Source organism: Mugil cephalus, chromosome 8, assembly GCF_022458985.1.
Source record: "Mugil cephalus isolate CIBA_MC_2020 chromosome 8, CIBA_Mcephalus_1.1, whole genome shotgun sequence".
In the NCBI taxonomy this organism is placed as follows: Eukaryota; Metazoa; Chordata; class Actinopteri; order Mugiliformes; family Mugilidae; genus Mugil; species Mugil cephalus.
Genome location: NC_061777.1, coordinates 4,868,040 through 4,882,801, shown reverse-complemented (window position 1 = coordinate 4,882,801; position 14,762 = coordinate 4,868,040). Strand labels below are relative to the sequence as shown.

At 40.4% G+C, this 14,762-nt stretch overlaps 1 protein-coding gene across 1 annotated transcript in view; it reads right to left on the bottom strand.

Moving 5' to 3' along the window:
• adamts3 (ADAM metallopeptidase with thrombospondin type 1 motif, 3) overlaps nt 1-14,762 on the bottom strand; it is a 157,030-nt gene that overhangs the window by 117,674 nt on the left and 24,594 nt on the right. The window contains exon 4 of the mRNA XM_047592550.1: nt 5,384-5,540. Within this exon, the coding sequence (XP_047448506.1) occupies nt 5,384-5,540 (157 nt within the window). The remainder of the gene's footprint in view (nt 1-5,383; nt 5,541-14,762) is intronic.

The following is a 14,762-nucleotide window of genomic DNA, read 5'->3' as shown; positions in this document are numbered from 1 at the left end:
CACACAGCAGTGTCCTGTGGTCACAGCTAAATGCTTAACCTCATTTTTTTCTCTATCAATAATAATAATAATAATAATAATAATTTATTTTAACCCTCGGGAACCTTAGGGTCGTTTTTCTCCATTTGAGCAAGAATTTCCTCTTCATTTTACCTGTGTTTTTGTAACAAAGTCGATCTCTACACACATTTTGATTTTTTTTTAAAAAAAAAAAACAATAATAATTCTAATAGAATCTGAAGAACAACAGAACACTGAACAACAGAACACATCGTCGTCTTAATCTTCATAATTTTTATTCTTTTAATATTTTATTCAGAATTTTTTTTTATTTTCTTTTTTGCATAAATCTCTTAAACCGCTTCAGCACTTTACAAAATTACCAAAAATTGAATTATTTTGAGGATTTTAACCCTTTAAATGCCAATTTGAATACTTAAAGTCACTGTTGTTTTTTAGGGAACAAAAAAATGAAAGAAAAACAAAACATGAAAAATAGTTTCCATAAAACTAATGTTGGGTGGCTGTGGCATTTTTGCATTTTTTTTTGTCCAAATCAGTCTTTGGTATGACCAAGACTATCTAAAATATTGTCTTAATTATATTATTAGTTTTTGTGTGGCATCAAATTTAAAATGTACTACCCTCTTGTGACGTTAGCGGACAAAAATGTCCCATTGACTTCCATCATAACCACAGTTTTGGATCTCTCAGCCATGACACAATAAAATAATTCATTCTGCAATATTAGGGTTTTATTTATGAGAAAAATCGTCAAATTTGTCACAGACTCACACAGACTAAGCTCAATGACACATGCACAAAAAACAATGAAATAACAAACATTTCATGCATAGGTCCTATAATGAGGAAATAGCTGATTTTAGTTTTGAACACTAAAAATGACAAATTTGACCATTTGTCTCATAAATGAAACCCTAATATTGCAGAATGAATGATTTAAGATTAAAAAACGTAATTATAATGGAAGTCAATGGAACATTTTTTCCTGCTAAGGTCACAAGAGGGTAGTACATTTTAAATCTGATGCTACTCAAAATCTAATAATGCAATTAAGTCAATATTTTAGATAATCTTGGTCACACAAAAATTAAAAAATAATTTCAAAAATATACCCTAGCCTATGGAAACTAGGTAATTTTTCATGTTTTTTGTTTGTTTGTTTGATGGTTGGTTGTTTTTGTAAAAACAATAGTGACTTCAAGTAATCAAACTGGTATTTAAAGAGTTAAATCCTCAAAATGATTGAATTTTGTAGAGTGCTAAAGTGGTTTAAGAGGTTTATGCAGAAAAAAAAACAATTAGAAAAAAAAATATTAATCAGTTTTTCTTGCAGTTTTTGTACATGGACAATTTTGCCCACTAAGGTTACAAGAGGGCAGTAAATTAGGACACGTTTTGATTCAGTTTGATATGGCAGCCAGTGGCTTAGTGACAATGGAGCTTTAGTCAGGTCCCTCTTACAAAAGAAGCTTTTGATTTCAGCAGAACAACCTAGTTAAACAAAGCACAACAAATAATAAGTCTGTCTTTACTTGTGCTTTCTCTAAAGTTAAAAGGAACAAAAGTCATCGCTATCTGGAACAAAATGTTTTCTCTCTGTTCTTCATGAATGTAGAATATATTTCTCTGACCATCAACACCAACCCCATCCGACAGACTGAACACTGCTTTGTAGCATTTCACTGGACTGAAAAGACCACACAGTCATAAAAAAAATCTGTTTTGTCAGATTTAATTACACCCTTCAAATCTCCACATGTCAAGAGTATCCGCATATTTGCTTTTTTGAATTATACCTTTTGTAGTGAGTTGTATATTTTATTGCCATTTGCGTTGCCCCCCAGAGATTCTGAAGATTGGAGTTGAACTTTGTTTTTACATTTATTTACTGTAAGTTGGTGATAAATAACATTATGATCACCCTCCTGACATGACTAAAGGAATCCAAAACAATCAAGTTGAACATTGCACAGATGGAGAATCAGCTGGAAATACTAAAGTAACCAATTGTATTGGTACTTTGTGTTACATTTCTGGGGAAGTGCTAGGGTCTGTGTCCCTGCTTTCTGTCATTGATCAGAAGATAGATCAAGAAACAAGAATCCACATGAATAGACATTCAACAAAGCCACGAAATTAAATTTAAATGAGCGTGACATTTAAAATGCTGAATGTCAACGTGTGAAATATGTGAAATATTTACTTCCATTCTAGATGAATTAACTAAAAAACCCATGTGCATGAATATGAATTAATTGTGTCTGACACATAAAAGGAAGACCAATATGTGAATCAGGGATGAATTAATGAAAGCTATTGAACTATTAATAAACCTCACTTCTCTAATTCAACTTTTTCATTATAAAATCATCCTTATTACTCACGCAGTTACCTGAGAATAATTACATTCACGAAGCAGTTTTTCCAGTTATGAAGAGCTGTTTGCTTTTCAAGGCAGCCAGATTCTCAGTCAGTGTCCTCTAAGAAAGTACATCCCAACATTTCATATTAATGACTGTTGATTCATTTAAAACATGTTAAATATGTATCAGTGTATTATTTCTTTTACCTTTTAATATCTGTTCTGTTAAGCACTTTTACTGTTTCACACATGCGATCGCAGGTTTTCCACAGGTCCTGGAGCTATTTTAAGACGTGAACTTTTAGCAGCTGGGTCAATCATTTTTTTTTTTTCCTCCCCCCAAATCATATTCATGAATTAAAGATACTCCTTAACGTATTAAATAAAGAACATACGACTGCAACTTCTGCCAGCACCGACCCAAAAACTCTCCCTGGGATTTCACAAAACTTCCAGGCAATTAAATATTCATTCAGCAGTTGCAGCAGGCGTGCCAGCCAGCTCCGGGTAAAAATGTGGTTTTGGAATTATAAATTGAGCAGCTGATTCCCCCACACATAATTTGCTCGTCTGTAAGGCTGACTTCATTCCTAAGGTCTCGGTGAGCAAGAGGTCAGAAATGAAAACGATTTCCATTACAGCAATCAGGTCAAATATCTCCACTTGCAGATTGTTTTTGTTTGTGTGAGGAATGTCAAAGGGAATGCAATAGTTTGTGAGCGGGTCAGAAGCCCGGTTCAGATATTAATACGGCCGTGAGAGGCGTGAGCATTCAGACGGCATACATATGCATGTTGTGTCTGGCTCGGAACCAGCATTTCAAGTCTGTTTACACCACAGCCAAAGCCAGATGGAGCAACATTGAGCTTGGCACGTTTGACAGCGACTCGCAACGCAAGGTTAAAGATAATGTCTTGCAAGTGACCAGGACTGCTTCCTTTCACCTGCACAAAATAGTCAAAATTAGAAACACTCTGTCTCTGAGTGATGCCGAAAAATGAGGTCATACGTTTGTGCCTTCCAGGCTGGATTATTTTAAATCATTATCATGAGTTTTTTTTTTTTTTTTCCCCAAGTACCTCTTTAAAAAGCATCGACAGGAATTAGCGAGAGACATCATATTAGTCCAATATTAGCTTCTCTTCAATGGCTCCCCTTAAAATCTAGAATACAATTTAAAATCCTATTACTTGCATACGAGGCCCCTAAAGGCTTAGCTCCATCATACTTAACTACCCACATCATCCCAACAGATGACTTTGCTCTCAAAGTGCAGGACTTTGTGGTTCCTAGAGTTTTTCAAAAAGTAGAATCAGCTCCTGTGGAACCAGCTCCCATTTTGGGTTCAGGAGGCAGACACTCTCTCTACTTTTAAGGTCAGGCTTAAGATTTTATTTTTTCATATAGCTTAAAGTTGGGGCTGGACCAAACCACGGTTTAGTTATGCAACAACAGACCTGAGAAGCTGAGGGACGAAGCACCAAGTACATGTCCTCTAATTTCTTTTCTCTGGCACCAAGCTCCTAATTTCTTCTCTATTTACTACCCATGTGATCTTTTTTTTAAAATACTTTTTATTTTACTTTGTTTTGAATATCAAAAATAAAGAACACGAGGTCATCATGAGGTCACAACAGGAGAAAAAAAGCAGCAAAAAGAAAGAAAAACAGTTCAGTGCATTTTATACATGCATCATTCAGTACAATGTGCATACACAATCCATCTTTCCCAGCTTTCAGTACGTTTCTCCAATTCCAGTCTTAAACAAAGGTGAGTCTCTCCGTACTATGGATTTCTTTAACAATGCCACGCCACTGGTCCAATTTTGGCGGTCGATTTGCAGCCATTTTCAGGTTACAGCTTTTCTGCTACTTGCCAAAAGTATCTTCAGTAAGTATTTATCCTTGTGTCGGACTGTTTCAGGTATTAAGATATAAAGTAACAAAAGAGAGATCTGCCACCCATGCAACCCTGTGGTGCTCTTGTGTAGCATGTTAACTACTGTGCGTCCTTCTCTCCCCTCCCCCTCGTGTTCCATCAGCAGCTCGGAGACATAAGTTTGGCATAAATAGAGGACAAACAGAGCATTTAGAACCAGCTGCTGCAGACGTTGGAATTGATAAAGGCGGTTAACGCTTCATAACAGAACGGATCGCCGGTGATCCGTTAAAGCGCACGGTTTATGGATCGCCGTAACTCACAGTGGTTTTCCGCTATTGACAAAGTGTGTTTAAAAACCTAGGAGTTGTGCTTATGTCTCGTAGACCTTTGTGACATCTCAAGGGTGTAACTAAGTTCGTTTTTACCAAGAAATTCCAACCAACCTGCAGCCGACGGCAAGCTTTTTTTTTTTAATCCGTGGGCAGATGTCTAGGTCTTAAAGGGTTAAACCAAAAAAAAAAAAAGCAGAAATAGAAGCGGTAGCTTGTGTTTGAAAAACGAATTGTGTGGAAAAAACTCTTACAGTTTTTATCGACTGACATTCAAACTTGTGTCTTTCAAATCTTCTGATGCAAAATCTGAGTATTAACATCGACAAGCGCATGAAGACGGTTATCGATTAGAGAAGATAAGTCACGGATAAAAACGGCGTGGGGGGAATTCAGACAGTAAGTTTCGTTCTCAAGCCCATTCAACCAAAAAGAACTTGAGTGAGAGTTGTAATTGTTGTTTTTGTATGAGCAGACATATTAGAAAAGCAGTCTGTTATTGTAGTTGCAGTAGCAGAAAAGGCTCTGTTCAAACAAACTGTTGTGATGATCAGACTGAGGAAGGGATGAACAAGTTGTGATATGGCAGTGAGTAGCTTGGGACGCATCACGCTTCTGCCTTGACGCAAAAGAAGCTTTTGCTTTCTGTAAGCTCGTTTTGTAGTGTTTCATTGGTCTGGACTGGTCTGAACAGTTTTTCATAAAAAAATACGTCTATCAGGTTGTATTATATATTATTATAAATCCCCACATTTCACTGAGCAGGTAGTGAGTGAAAGCGTCTTACCTTGCAGCTGGTAGTCCACAGAGATGTCGGACGGGCCCTGCAGCAGGGCCGACCTACGGTAAACGACGTGGACTCTTCCCTGGTCCTCCAGCTCCTGGGTACCTTTCTCCAGCGGCTCAATAAAGTACTCATCTGCATCAGTCCGGATCATCCCAGCCTGCAAAACAATACCGGGTCAATGTGAGTGTAAAAACACGATATTCCTGAGAGGAAACAGTTCACATGGCTGTAGAAAATTAAACAAATTTAAGGCTGATATTAGACCATTTAATGTGAAATCACATATGATCTATGATTTATCGCACGATTAAAATATTGCATTAGACGTTGATAGCATTCTCAAGAAAATCTGCTTTTCTGTATTGATATTTAAATGTCACACATGTATTCTTTAAGAATCTAATGCCTCTACGACGGTTTAACCTATGTCTGATCTATGACGATGTGCTGATTAACAATGTCACAGTTGGAAATACATGACAATGCAAAGGCAGATACAACGTGCACATATACCAACACAATATATATATATCTCAATTTCAAAGCAGCTTTGTGGATTTGTGTCCCGCAACTTTCTTTTGATGATTGCAAATAGCAATCATCAAAGTTGACCAAGGATAGATCCCCATCATTACCAGCACACTGCCACAACAATTGCTCTCTGAAGGCTACATGCCACCCTCAGATTTTCTCCAATAAGAGGCCGGTCATGCCTGATGGTTAAGGCAGATATGAAGGGTTACTCGGTCCAGCCAACGCAACGAGGCACAAACAAACCGAAAGTGTAACTCATCAAATCCAAACGATGCACTGAAGCAGATGTTGCACGCGTGCGGGCTCAGTGATACAGCAGCATATTGTTAACGGCGTTCCACTTTGTGAAGCAGTTTCTCCATAATTATTCTGCACTTTTTCTATAGGCTTCAAGCGAATTAGCAGCATCCAGTGAGACCGGAGAAGCACTGATGACTTTATGTCTAACAATCATGTTTACACATTAGAGAGCGAGTGATCTCTAGAAAAAATAGCTGTTGTGCACCTGTATGCACACAGAGGCCCCTCTCTCAGGGCTGCAGGGGAATTTGTTTCCGCTCTCAGTCCAACTCGGTTGCTGCACCTCTCTCCAGCCTCTTCACTAACACTCTGCAGGACCCTGCACATATGGTGCTTTGCAACCAACACTAATACGAAACTCATTTCCAACTCCCACATCTCTTCTGTCTTTGCAGAACACGAGAAACTACTGGCCGGGCTCCAGTTTAAGTCATGGTCAAGCTTTCAAGCAGCTTTTTCTACTGTGTGATCAAGTCTGCGTGCTGCCATTCAGAAACAAATTAACCGAATAGCTGTATTTTGAAGCGTGCCGCTAACAGCTAACCAGAGCGCCAGCAAAAAAGAGGGGCAGGTTTCTTCTGGCAACACAACGAGGTTTGTCCCTCGCCAAAGTTTTCTAACCAGGTTATGATGCTGCTAACACACGACTCACATGAAGCGGATCGCTGCAGCTCTGCCACCTGTCACTTGACATAATTTCTCATCCCGAGCTGCAAAATGCAATTAACGTGTTAGTGCTTGGGCACAAACCGTGGTGAACATGTGCATCTGAATGATTTCACATGCTGGTCGTGACATGAGGAGTCACGACTGTAATGTGATCATTTTGTGACAGAAATCACTTGATTTGCTTCAGAGACACATTGCAGATTAGATTAGACTAAATTCAGCCAAGATACAAAATTGCTACTTTACAAAATTGGTGGCATATGTTTGGTTTATACCCCTACAGGGCATATAACGCGTAACCAATTTACATGGCTAGCGCATGGAACACTAGTTGGCGCTGTGTCGTTTTTGCCAGTCTGGTTAATTTTTTTTTCGAATTCCTGCTTCACGTTCAACAACGGAGACTGAAACTTTTTCAGAAATTTCATACAGCACAAGTCGTACAAATGTTTGTATGTCCTTGGACCCCAGGAAGAACCTCCTCAGTTAAGCTCTTCTTTGTGTGTTCCATCTTTGTTGAACCGAAACAATCAATTCGAAAATAACGGAGATGGAGAAGCAGCCGGAAATATTAAAGTGCAAATACAGGGGAGGTGTACATCACTCTACAGCGCTGGGGTCTGCAAAGGGTCTAGGCTGTTGCCGTAGCTAAAGCGTCAAATTGATGCGGAACCACAAACCTGCCTATTAGGCAACAATTATGAAATCACAACAACAACAAAGACAGTTCTGTTGACACCTCTATCCACCCTGACCTGTGTGAAATCTTCCTTTGCATCTATAATGGTTAACCTAATTATTAACTACATGTATTTTTGAAGGGTTTTCTGAAACGACGCGGTTCATTTGCTCTTGAGATGAGCTGACATTCAAAGCAAATGCAAACGCAATTAATTCACCGTCAGCGCTACATTTCATCTTTTGTGTCGAATCCATAATGAGCAGTCTGCATATGAACATCCTATGCCACCGTATGCATCTGTACTTTTCGCTCTGCTATTTGAAAAGATATGATCTTTAACCTTGATCATTATGCGTCACACAATGACAGCAGTAATTGAGCAGCCTTGTCGGAACCGGACCAGATAACTGTTGAAAGCGGCTTACTTCGAATGAAAACACTGTACTTTTTTCTGTGCTTGTCCAGACACTGAGAGACACAGATTAGTCAATGCATTCAGTGTTTCCGTGACTTGTAGTTGCATTTCTGGGAAGGTTCTGGTCAGGTTTTGGCGTAGGCCACAGATCCACGGCATGGCCTTGTTAGCAGCGGCTGCCAGCACTTTGTTCAAACTGGCCGTCTGTGCGCCGCCGCCGCCCTCTTAACTCTCTCAAAAGCAAAAAAGTTTCACTATTTCATCTCTCTAACAAAGAAGAAGTCACACACGTAAAAAAAGTAAAGACATAAAAACAAATGATTTCAGAGTGCCACAATTCATGGGGATTACCAGGGGCAGTGCTCTGTTTTCACTACTCATAGCTGATCCATGCAGATCCACGTACATACCAAAGCACACACAAGCATGTTATAAATCCCGAGATATTTGGAAAGCTACGCAAACAGCTTAGCGCAGAGCACGGTCGTTCACAGTTAACTTGGATGCAAATCCAAAAAGAAATCGCAGAATATAACATGAGCGACTACGCCGCGTCCATGTCACGGAAACACAACAAAGCGTATATATAGACAGAGATGACACGCAGCTGGCGCGTCTTATTTAATAAAATGCATATCAGGCTCTGAAATTTACTCTTCTTGCCATTCCGTCGCCTTCTTATTTTGCCGCAGGAATCTCCTCCTCGGCTCATTGTTTGCTTTTATCGTCTACCTGCAGGCACCGCTTCCAGACTTAAACATGCTGCACGTCAGCGTACACTATCAGCCCGTAAGAGGCGTTAGTCTAGCGATGCACTAATTATCAATTCCTCACATGCACCAGCATTCAGACACAATGTCAGAGGATTATCCACGCTGAATTATTTACCACATTACACCCCTTACATTACAACCCTTCCAGCGGCTCGTTATTTCTTTTTTATTTACGTTTAACAACTTGCTTTATTGATTGCTCGGCTCACAGTTAAAAAGGGAAAAATCACACTGAGGCGTCTCAGCCAGGAGGTTGTATTTAGAGTTAAAGGGACATGAATTCATTTCATATTCACCGGTGCAACGTGTGCGTGGTACCTCTCAGCTGCCACTACAAGGACTTCACAGGTTGAAGTCTTCACATGGTCATACTTCAATTAAGAGCCAGTCGAGCGGAAGAGTCTCTTACAGAATAAAAGCACCACCTCGACTCTCACGCTCACACTAAATCAGGGTGCAGCCTTTTGAAGCATCCCTCCACCTCCACCTCCGGGGGGTGGAAGGTGGGATTCTGAGGCTTAGTAAATAAACTGACAGGCAGATAATTAGGAAAAAATAAAAAGGTAAAAAAAAATCTGCTGCCATCTAAATGCAACCCCTCCTGTGAACTATATGAGCAGCTGAAAAGGCCATATTCTTGTTAGGAGACGTATAAATATATCTCAGAGATAACAAGAAAAATGCGAGAGTGAACGTAATGAGACGTGGAGGAGACGTTTTAATGCTGAACCCGAGTGTGACGCACAACAGCAGATAGCAACGTTCATCCCGCATGTGAGAAAACAACTGTCTACACTTTCTCTAAATGATACGTTATTTTTTTGTGCGTGTGTGTGTGTTAAGATGAAAGTCTTGGAACAGAAAAGCTGTAATCAGTGCAGCCGCTACTGGTCGTTTCCATAGTTTTAAAACTGTTTTTCTAAGCATGTGTACGGCAGATAAAACAGGAGGGAGAGCATCTCATTAAATCCCTGCTATTCTTTCACATAAATGCATAGAAGCAGACTCCCGCGTGTTGTGTGCATATATCTAACAGAAACACGCTCACCGCGTCTTAACAAAACCCGAAACCGTCCACTGTCTCTGAGCGAGGCGTCACAGTGATCGGCCTCTACAAAAGGAAGTGCCGAGCTCCCGCCAGGTTCAGTCATTTCAGACAGAAGCAGTTGAACATGGCTGTTCTTTAATCACTGTCATGTACAACAGAAATGATTTGCTTCCTCTCATTTGACAAACTAGAAGCAGAAACTAACTGGCATCTTTGTTCCAAACAACTAATTAGAATTTTTATTTATTTCGTTCAGTAGACAAATACAAATACTACATATATATGGAACAGAAGTACCCAAGTCCCAATGGACAGAAGGTGGTGCAGAACAACAGGGCCAAGGTTTTGTGGGTCTTCAGCTTCCAGACTGACAAACAAACAGGTCCTGGCGAACCAACCGGACACACTGATGGTGATAGATTTGGTGATACCAGCTGACACTGACATCAGAAAGAAGGAAAACGAAAAGGCTGAGAGGTACCAAGGGTTGAAGGAGCAGCTGGAATGGATGTGGAAGGTTAAGGCGAACGTGGTCCCCGTGGTAGCAGTAGCACTCAGGGCAGTGACCCCCCAAACTTGCAACAGATCCCAGGAACAACCCCTGAAGCCTCAGTCCAGAAGAGCACAGTCCGAGGAACAGCCGAGATACTGAACCAGCAGAACCCTCAAACTCCCAGGCCTCTGGTGGAGGACCCGATGATGACACAGATAAAACCACGAGAGGGTGAGAGACAGTTTTGTCGACTACCTTTCACAGGAAAGGAGCAAAAATTGGCATAAATATAACCAGAAACACGTGCTCACAATATTTCCAAAGGTTCCAAGGTGGTTCATGAATAACCCTTTGATCATAATGTTGTTTTACATCGACCATATTAAATATTACTTCTAAATTTAATATTTTTAAATCTATTAAGTGTATTACATCATTTTATTTCTGTTTCTAAGTTGTTCCATAAATTTACACCTTTTACTGTTATACATCTTTAAAAAGTTTCCAATGAATCCAGCAATTATTTAATGAACTATTTACTGCAGCTTTAGTGCAAACCAGCAGCATCCAACACACCAACCCTGGACATGAGTCAGAAATGTCGAGTTCCAGACACTTCTGTGTGGCTCTAAAGTAAGATTATTACATGTTAACCTCAAGCATGAAAACATGGTGGAGTTTCTCCTGGGCAGCGGCATTTCATAAAACATGTACTACAGAAGTTCAGCCATGTTTAAAGCACAAAGGCCCAGACTAAAGTCTCAGACATTATTATTATTCCAACTGTGTTATTCACACATCGTCTTGTGCTCGATGTCAAAGAGGGTTTATCCATCTTTATATGCAGTCAATGGTTAACAGGAAACCTTGGCATGTCTTTGCACTGTGGGAATAAACCACATTTTCGCCGGGAATGTTTCGACTTTGTCACCTTCAGCTGTTACCAGGTCACCTAAAGGTTCTCATTGATTGCCTACGACGGCCGGGCAGAAAATCTCGGAAACCTCAAGTAAATGGGCCTTGTTAAACCGATCGGTGGACAAATGCAGTTTGCAGTTTACAATATAAGCTGTTATGTAGGTAATGAAGTCCCTTAAGCTTTTAAAAAAAAAAAAATCTCTGTCATCTTCCAAAGCCGGCTGCTCCAGCACTGAGGATGTTTTCTCCACCTTGTCGTGAATCTCCCTGTCATTTAATCAATGCTGCAGTTCAGTCAGTTCACTGTGATCAAAGGCGTTATCGACTGACGTGAGAGACATTCTGCCCCGGCGGGTACTCGGGTCGATTGCTGGTCATTTGTTGACTGACTTGTGTGATCTCGCTGCGGACGCAGCTTAAATATAATGAATATTATCGATAAAGACGCATTTTTTTGCGACTAGAAGCAATAAGCTAGACAATCAGGAGAGACACAGGAATAATCAGACGTGATTGTGTGAAATGTAAATTTACTAAACGTGTGTTGGTTTTGATAATAGATCCGTTCTCTTAAATACTTCCCGAGACTTTCTGGTTGTTTATCTGGATCAGAATGAGATTTAAATTAAATCTGTGTTAGACCTGAGATCGACTGGAGACCTGTCCAGGTTGTACCCCGCCTCTCGCCCTACGACCCTTCAGAGGACAAGGGGCTCCAGGAAAAGAATAAATGAAAAGAATGACCTTTACTATTCACCGTGGTCCAGACACAAACGTTTTAAGATTTACCAAATTTGTCTGTGTCCTACATTAGACCTAAATATACTGCAAACTCAAAGCTACGTCAAGAACAACAAGTAGAATATGGGTCAGTATGGTGTTAATGTAAGTGCACACAGCAATATGCACTCAGTGGTCACTTTATTAGGTACACCTGTTCAACTGCTTGTTAACACAATCAGCTAATCATCCAATCACATGGCTGCAGTTCAGTGCATTTAGACATGTAGAGGTGATCAAGACGACTTGCTGAAGTTCAAACCGAGCATCAGAGTGACTTTGAACATGGTCTGGTTGTTGGTTGTTGGTCTGAGTATTTCACAAACTGCTGATCTACTGGGATTTTCACGCACAACCATCTCTATAGTCTACAGAGAATGGTCTGAAAAAGAGAAAATATCCAGTGAGCGGTAGTTATGTGGATGAAAAAGCCTTGTTGATGTGAGAGGTCAGAGGAGAATGGGCAGACTGGTTGGAGATGATAGAAAGACAACAGCAACTCAACGTCCGACCTGCAGCAGAAGACCACACCGGGGGCCACTCCTGTCAGCTAAGAACAGGAAACAGAGACTACAGTTCACACAGGCTCATCAACACTGGACAATAGACGATTGGAAAAACGTTGCCTGGTCTGACGAGTCTCAGGGTCACAATTTGGTGTAAACAACATAAAAGCATGGATCCATTCTGCCTTGTGTCAACGGTTCAGGCTTGTGGTGGTGGTGTAATGGTGTGGGAGATATTTTCCTTAGTACAAACTGAGCATGGTTTAAATGCCACAGTCTACCTGAGTGTTGTTGCTGACCATGTCCATCCCTTCATGACCACAGTGGACCATCTTCTGACGGCTACTTCCACAAAGAACTAAGGCAGTTCTCAAGGCAAAATGTGGTCCAACTTTTTACTAGCTAGGTGTACCTAATAAAGTGGCCGGTGAGCGTATATCATTACTTTCCTACTGGCACATCATAGTTGATGTTTCTGGTGCACCGACTGAGCTGAAGCATTCCTCCATTTTTATCATGACACAAAATCATTGAGTTTTTGTGGTTAGAGAAAAAAATTTAACTGAAGTGAAATAAGCACTTATTTTTTTTTACACTTCATTACCTAACATAATAATTAGACGTGTCTATTAATCTCATCAAATCCATTTTCAAATAATTGGTGCACCCCCCCCAGCCAGCAGCGAATGGTAAAATAAATATTAATCAGAGATGTTAAAAGGTGATTTCACTGGATAATTGTATCTCTTTGCGTTCGAAAATATTCACAACAAATGCAACCACACAACCAACAGCAAACGGTGGCTTTTAAGACAAGAAAGCCAGCGAACTGTGCAATGAGAGTGATCGTGAGTTGCAGCCCTAAAAGCGATTGAACTCAAACTCACTTTTCCAGGAGAAGGTCAGGAGCACCACAAGGTTGTGAAAATCAGACAGACAGGAAGACACTGAGTTTAACCTCAAACCATATAAACAATATGGACAGAGCTTCATTCTAATTACACGTTATTTCACCCTCATCTAAAAATTACCGTCCAGGAATCCCTTCCACAAAAAAAAAGAAAAGAAAAAGAAAAATCCAGAAGATAAAAGGTCTCATGGATAAACATACACCGATCAGCCATAACATTATGACCACTGACAGGCGAAGGAAATAACATTGACCATCTTTTGACAATAAAATGTTCTGCTGGGAAACTTTTGAACCCGATAATTCACGGTTCATGTTACTTAGAGATGTAACACCCCCCTACACCAGACCAGGCACCACCACCCTATAGCAGACACACACACAACCAAAAACAAGGAGAACAGCACAAGGTGTTGACCTGGCTTCCAAATTCACTAGAACTCCAAACTAATTATAAGTTAAAGCATAAAGCACAAGAAAAACACATTTAAATATATATATATATATATAGACTACAGAATACACAGATCACTGACATGCCGGCAGTCAAAAGCCTTTTTTGAATAAAAAGGTTTTTAGGCCAATTTTAAAAGGCTCTGTGCAGCCCTCAGGTGGATGGGGCGGCTGTTCCATAAACGAGCTGCAGTCGAGCAGAAGGCTCGGTCCCCCACGGTGGAGAGTTTGGGGCAGAGGAGGAGGCTTCCTGCAGATCGGAGGGTACGGGTGGAGGATTGTGGAGTGATGAAGTCTTGTAGGCAGGGGGGGTGCATGCCCATAGAGGCAGAATTTTATAATCAATCCAGCAATTTACAGACTCTCATCAGGATCCTGGCGGCGCTATTTTGGATGTACTTGCCAGGAATCCCAGCAAAGAGCCTGTTGCAGTAGTCCAGTCTCAAGGAGATACATGGACAAGTTTAGGATGGTGGTCATAATGTTATGCCTGATCGGTGCATCTAGCTTAAAATGTAAAATACACAGATGCTTAAAAACTTTGAGAAGACAAAATTCTGAAACAGCTGTGACATCTCTAGGGTTTAGAGTGACAGATTTTCTGTGTCGGAGGAGACAATGGCTGAGGGTCTGACAGACTCTCCAGCCAGTTGGTACCTAAACACAGTCCTCAAAAAAGGGGGATCAAAAGTGCTGTGTTCCATCAGTTTAATATCCCTAACATCAGCCCCGGCCAAGCAGACAGCACTCGTCTGCCAAAAAAAACATATGGGATTCAGCTGAAGGGCTCCAGTTTTTCAAAAACAGTCCCTTTCAGTCTAAACTTCTTAAAGAGGCCGGTATGAACGAGCTTCTGGTTTAAAAAAAAAAAAATAAAAAAAAAGTTGAGGTACTGCAA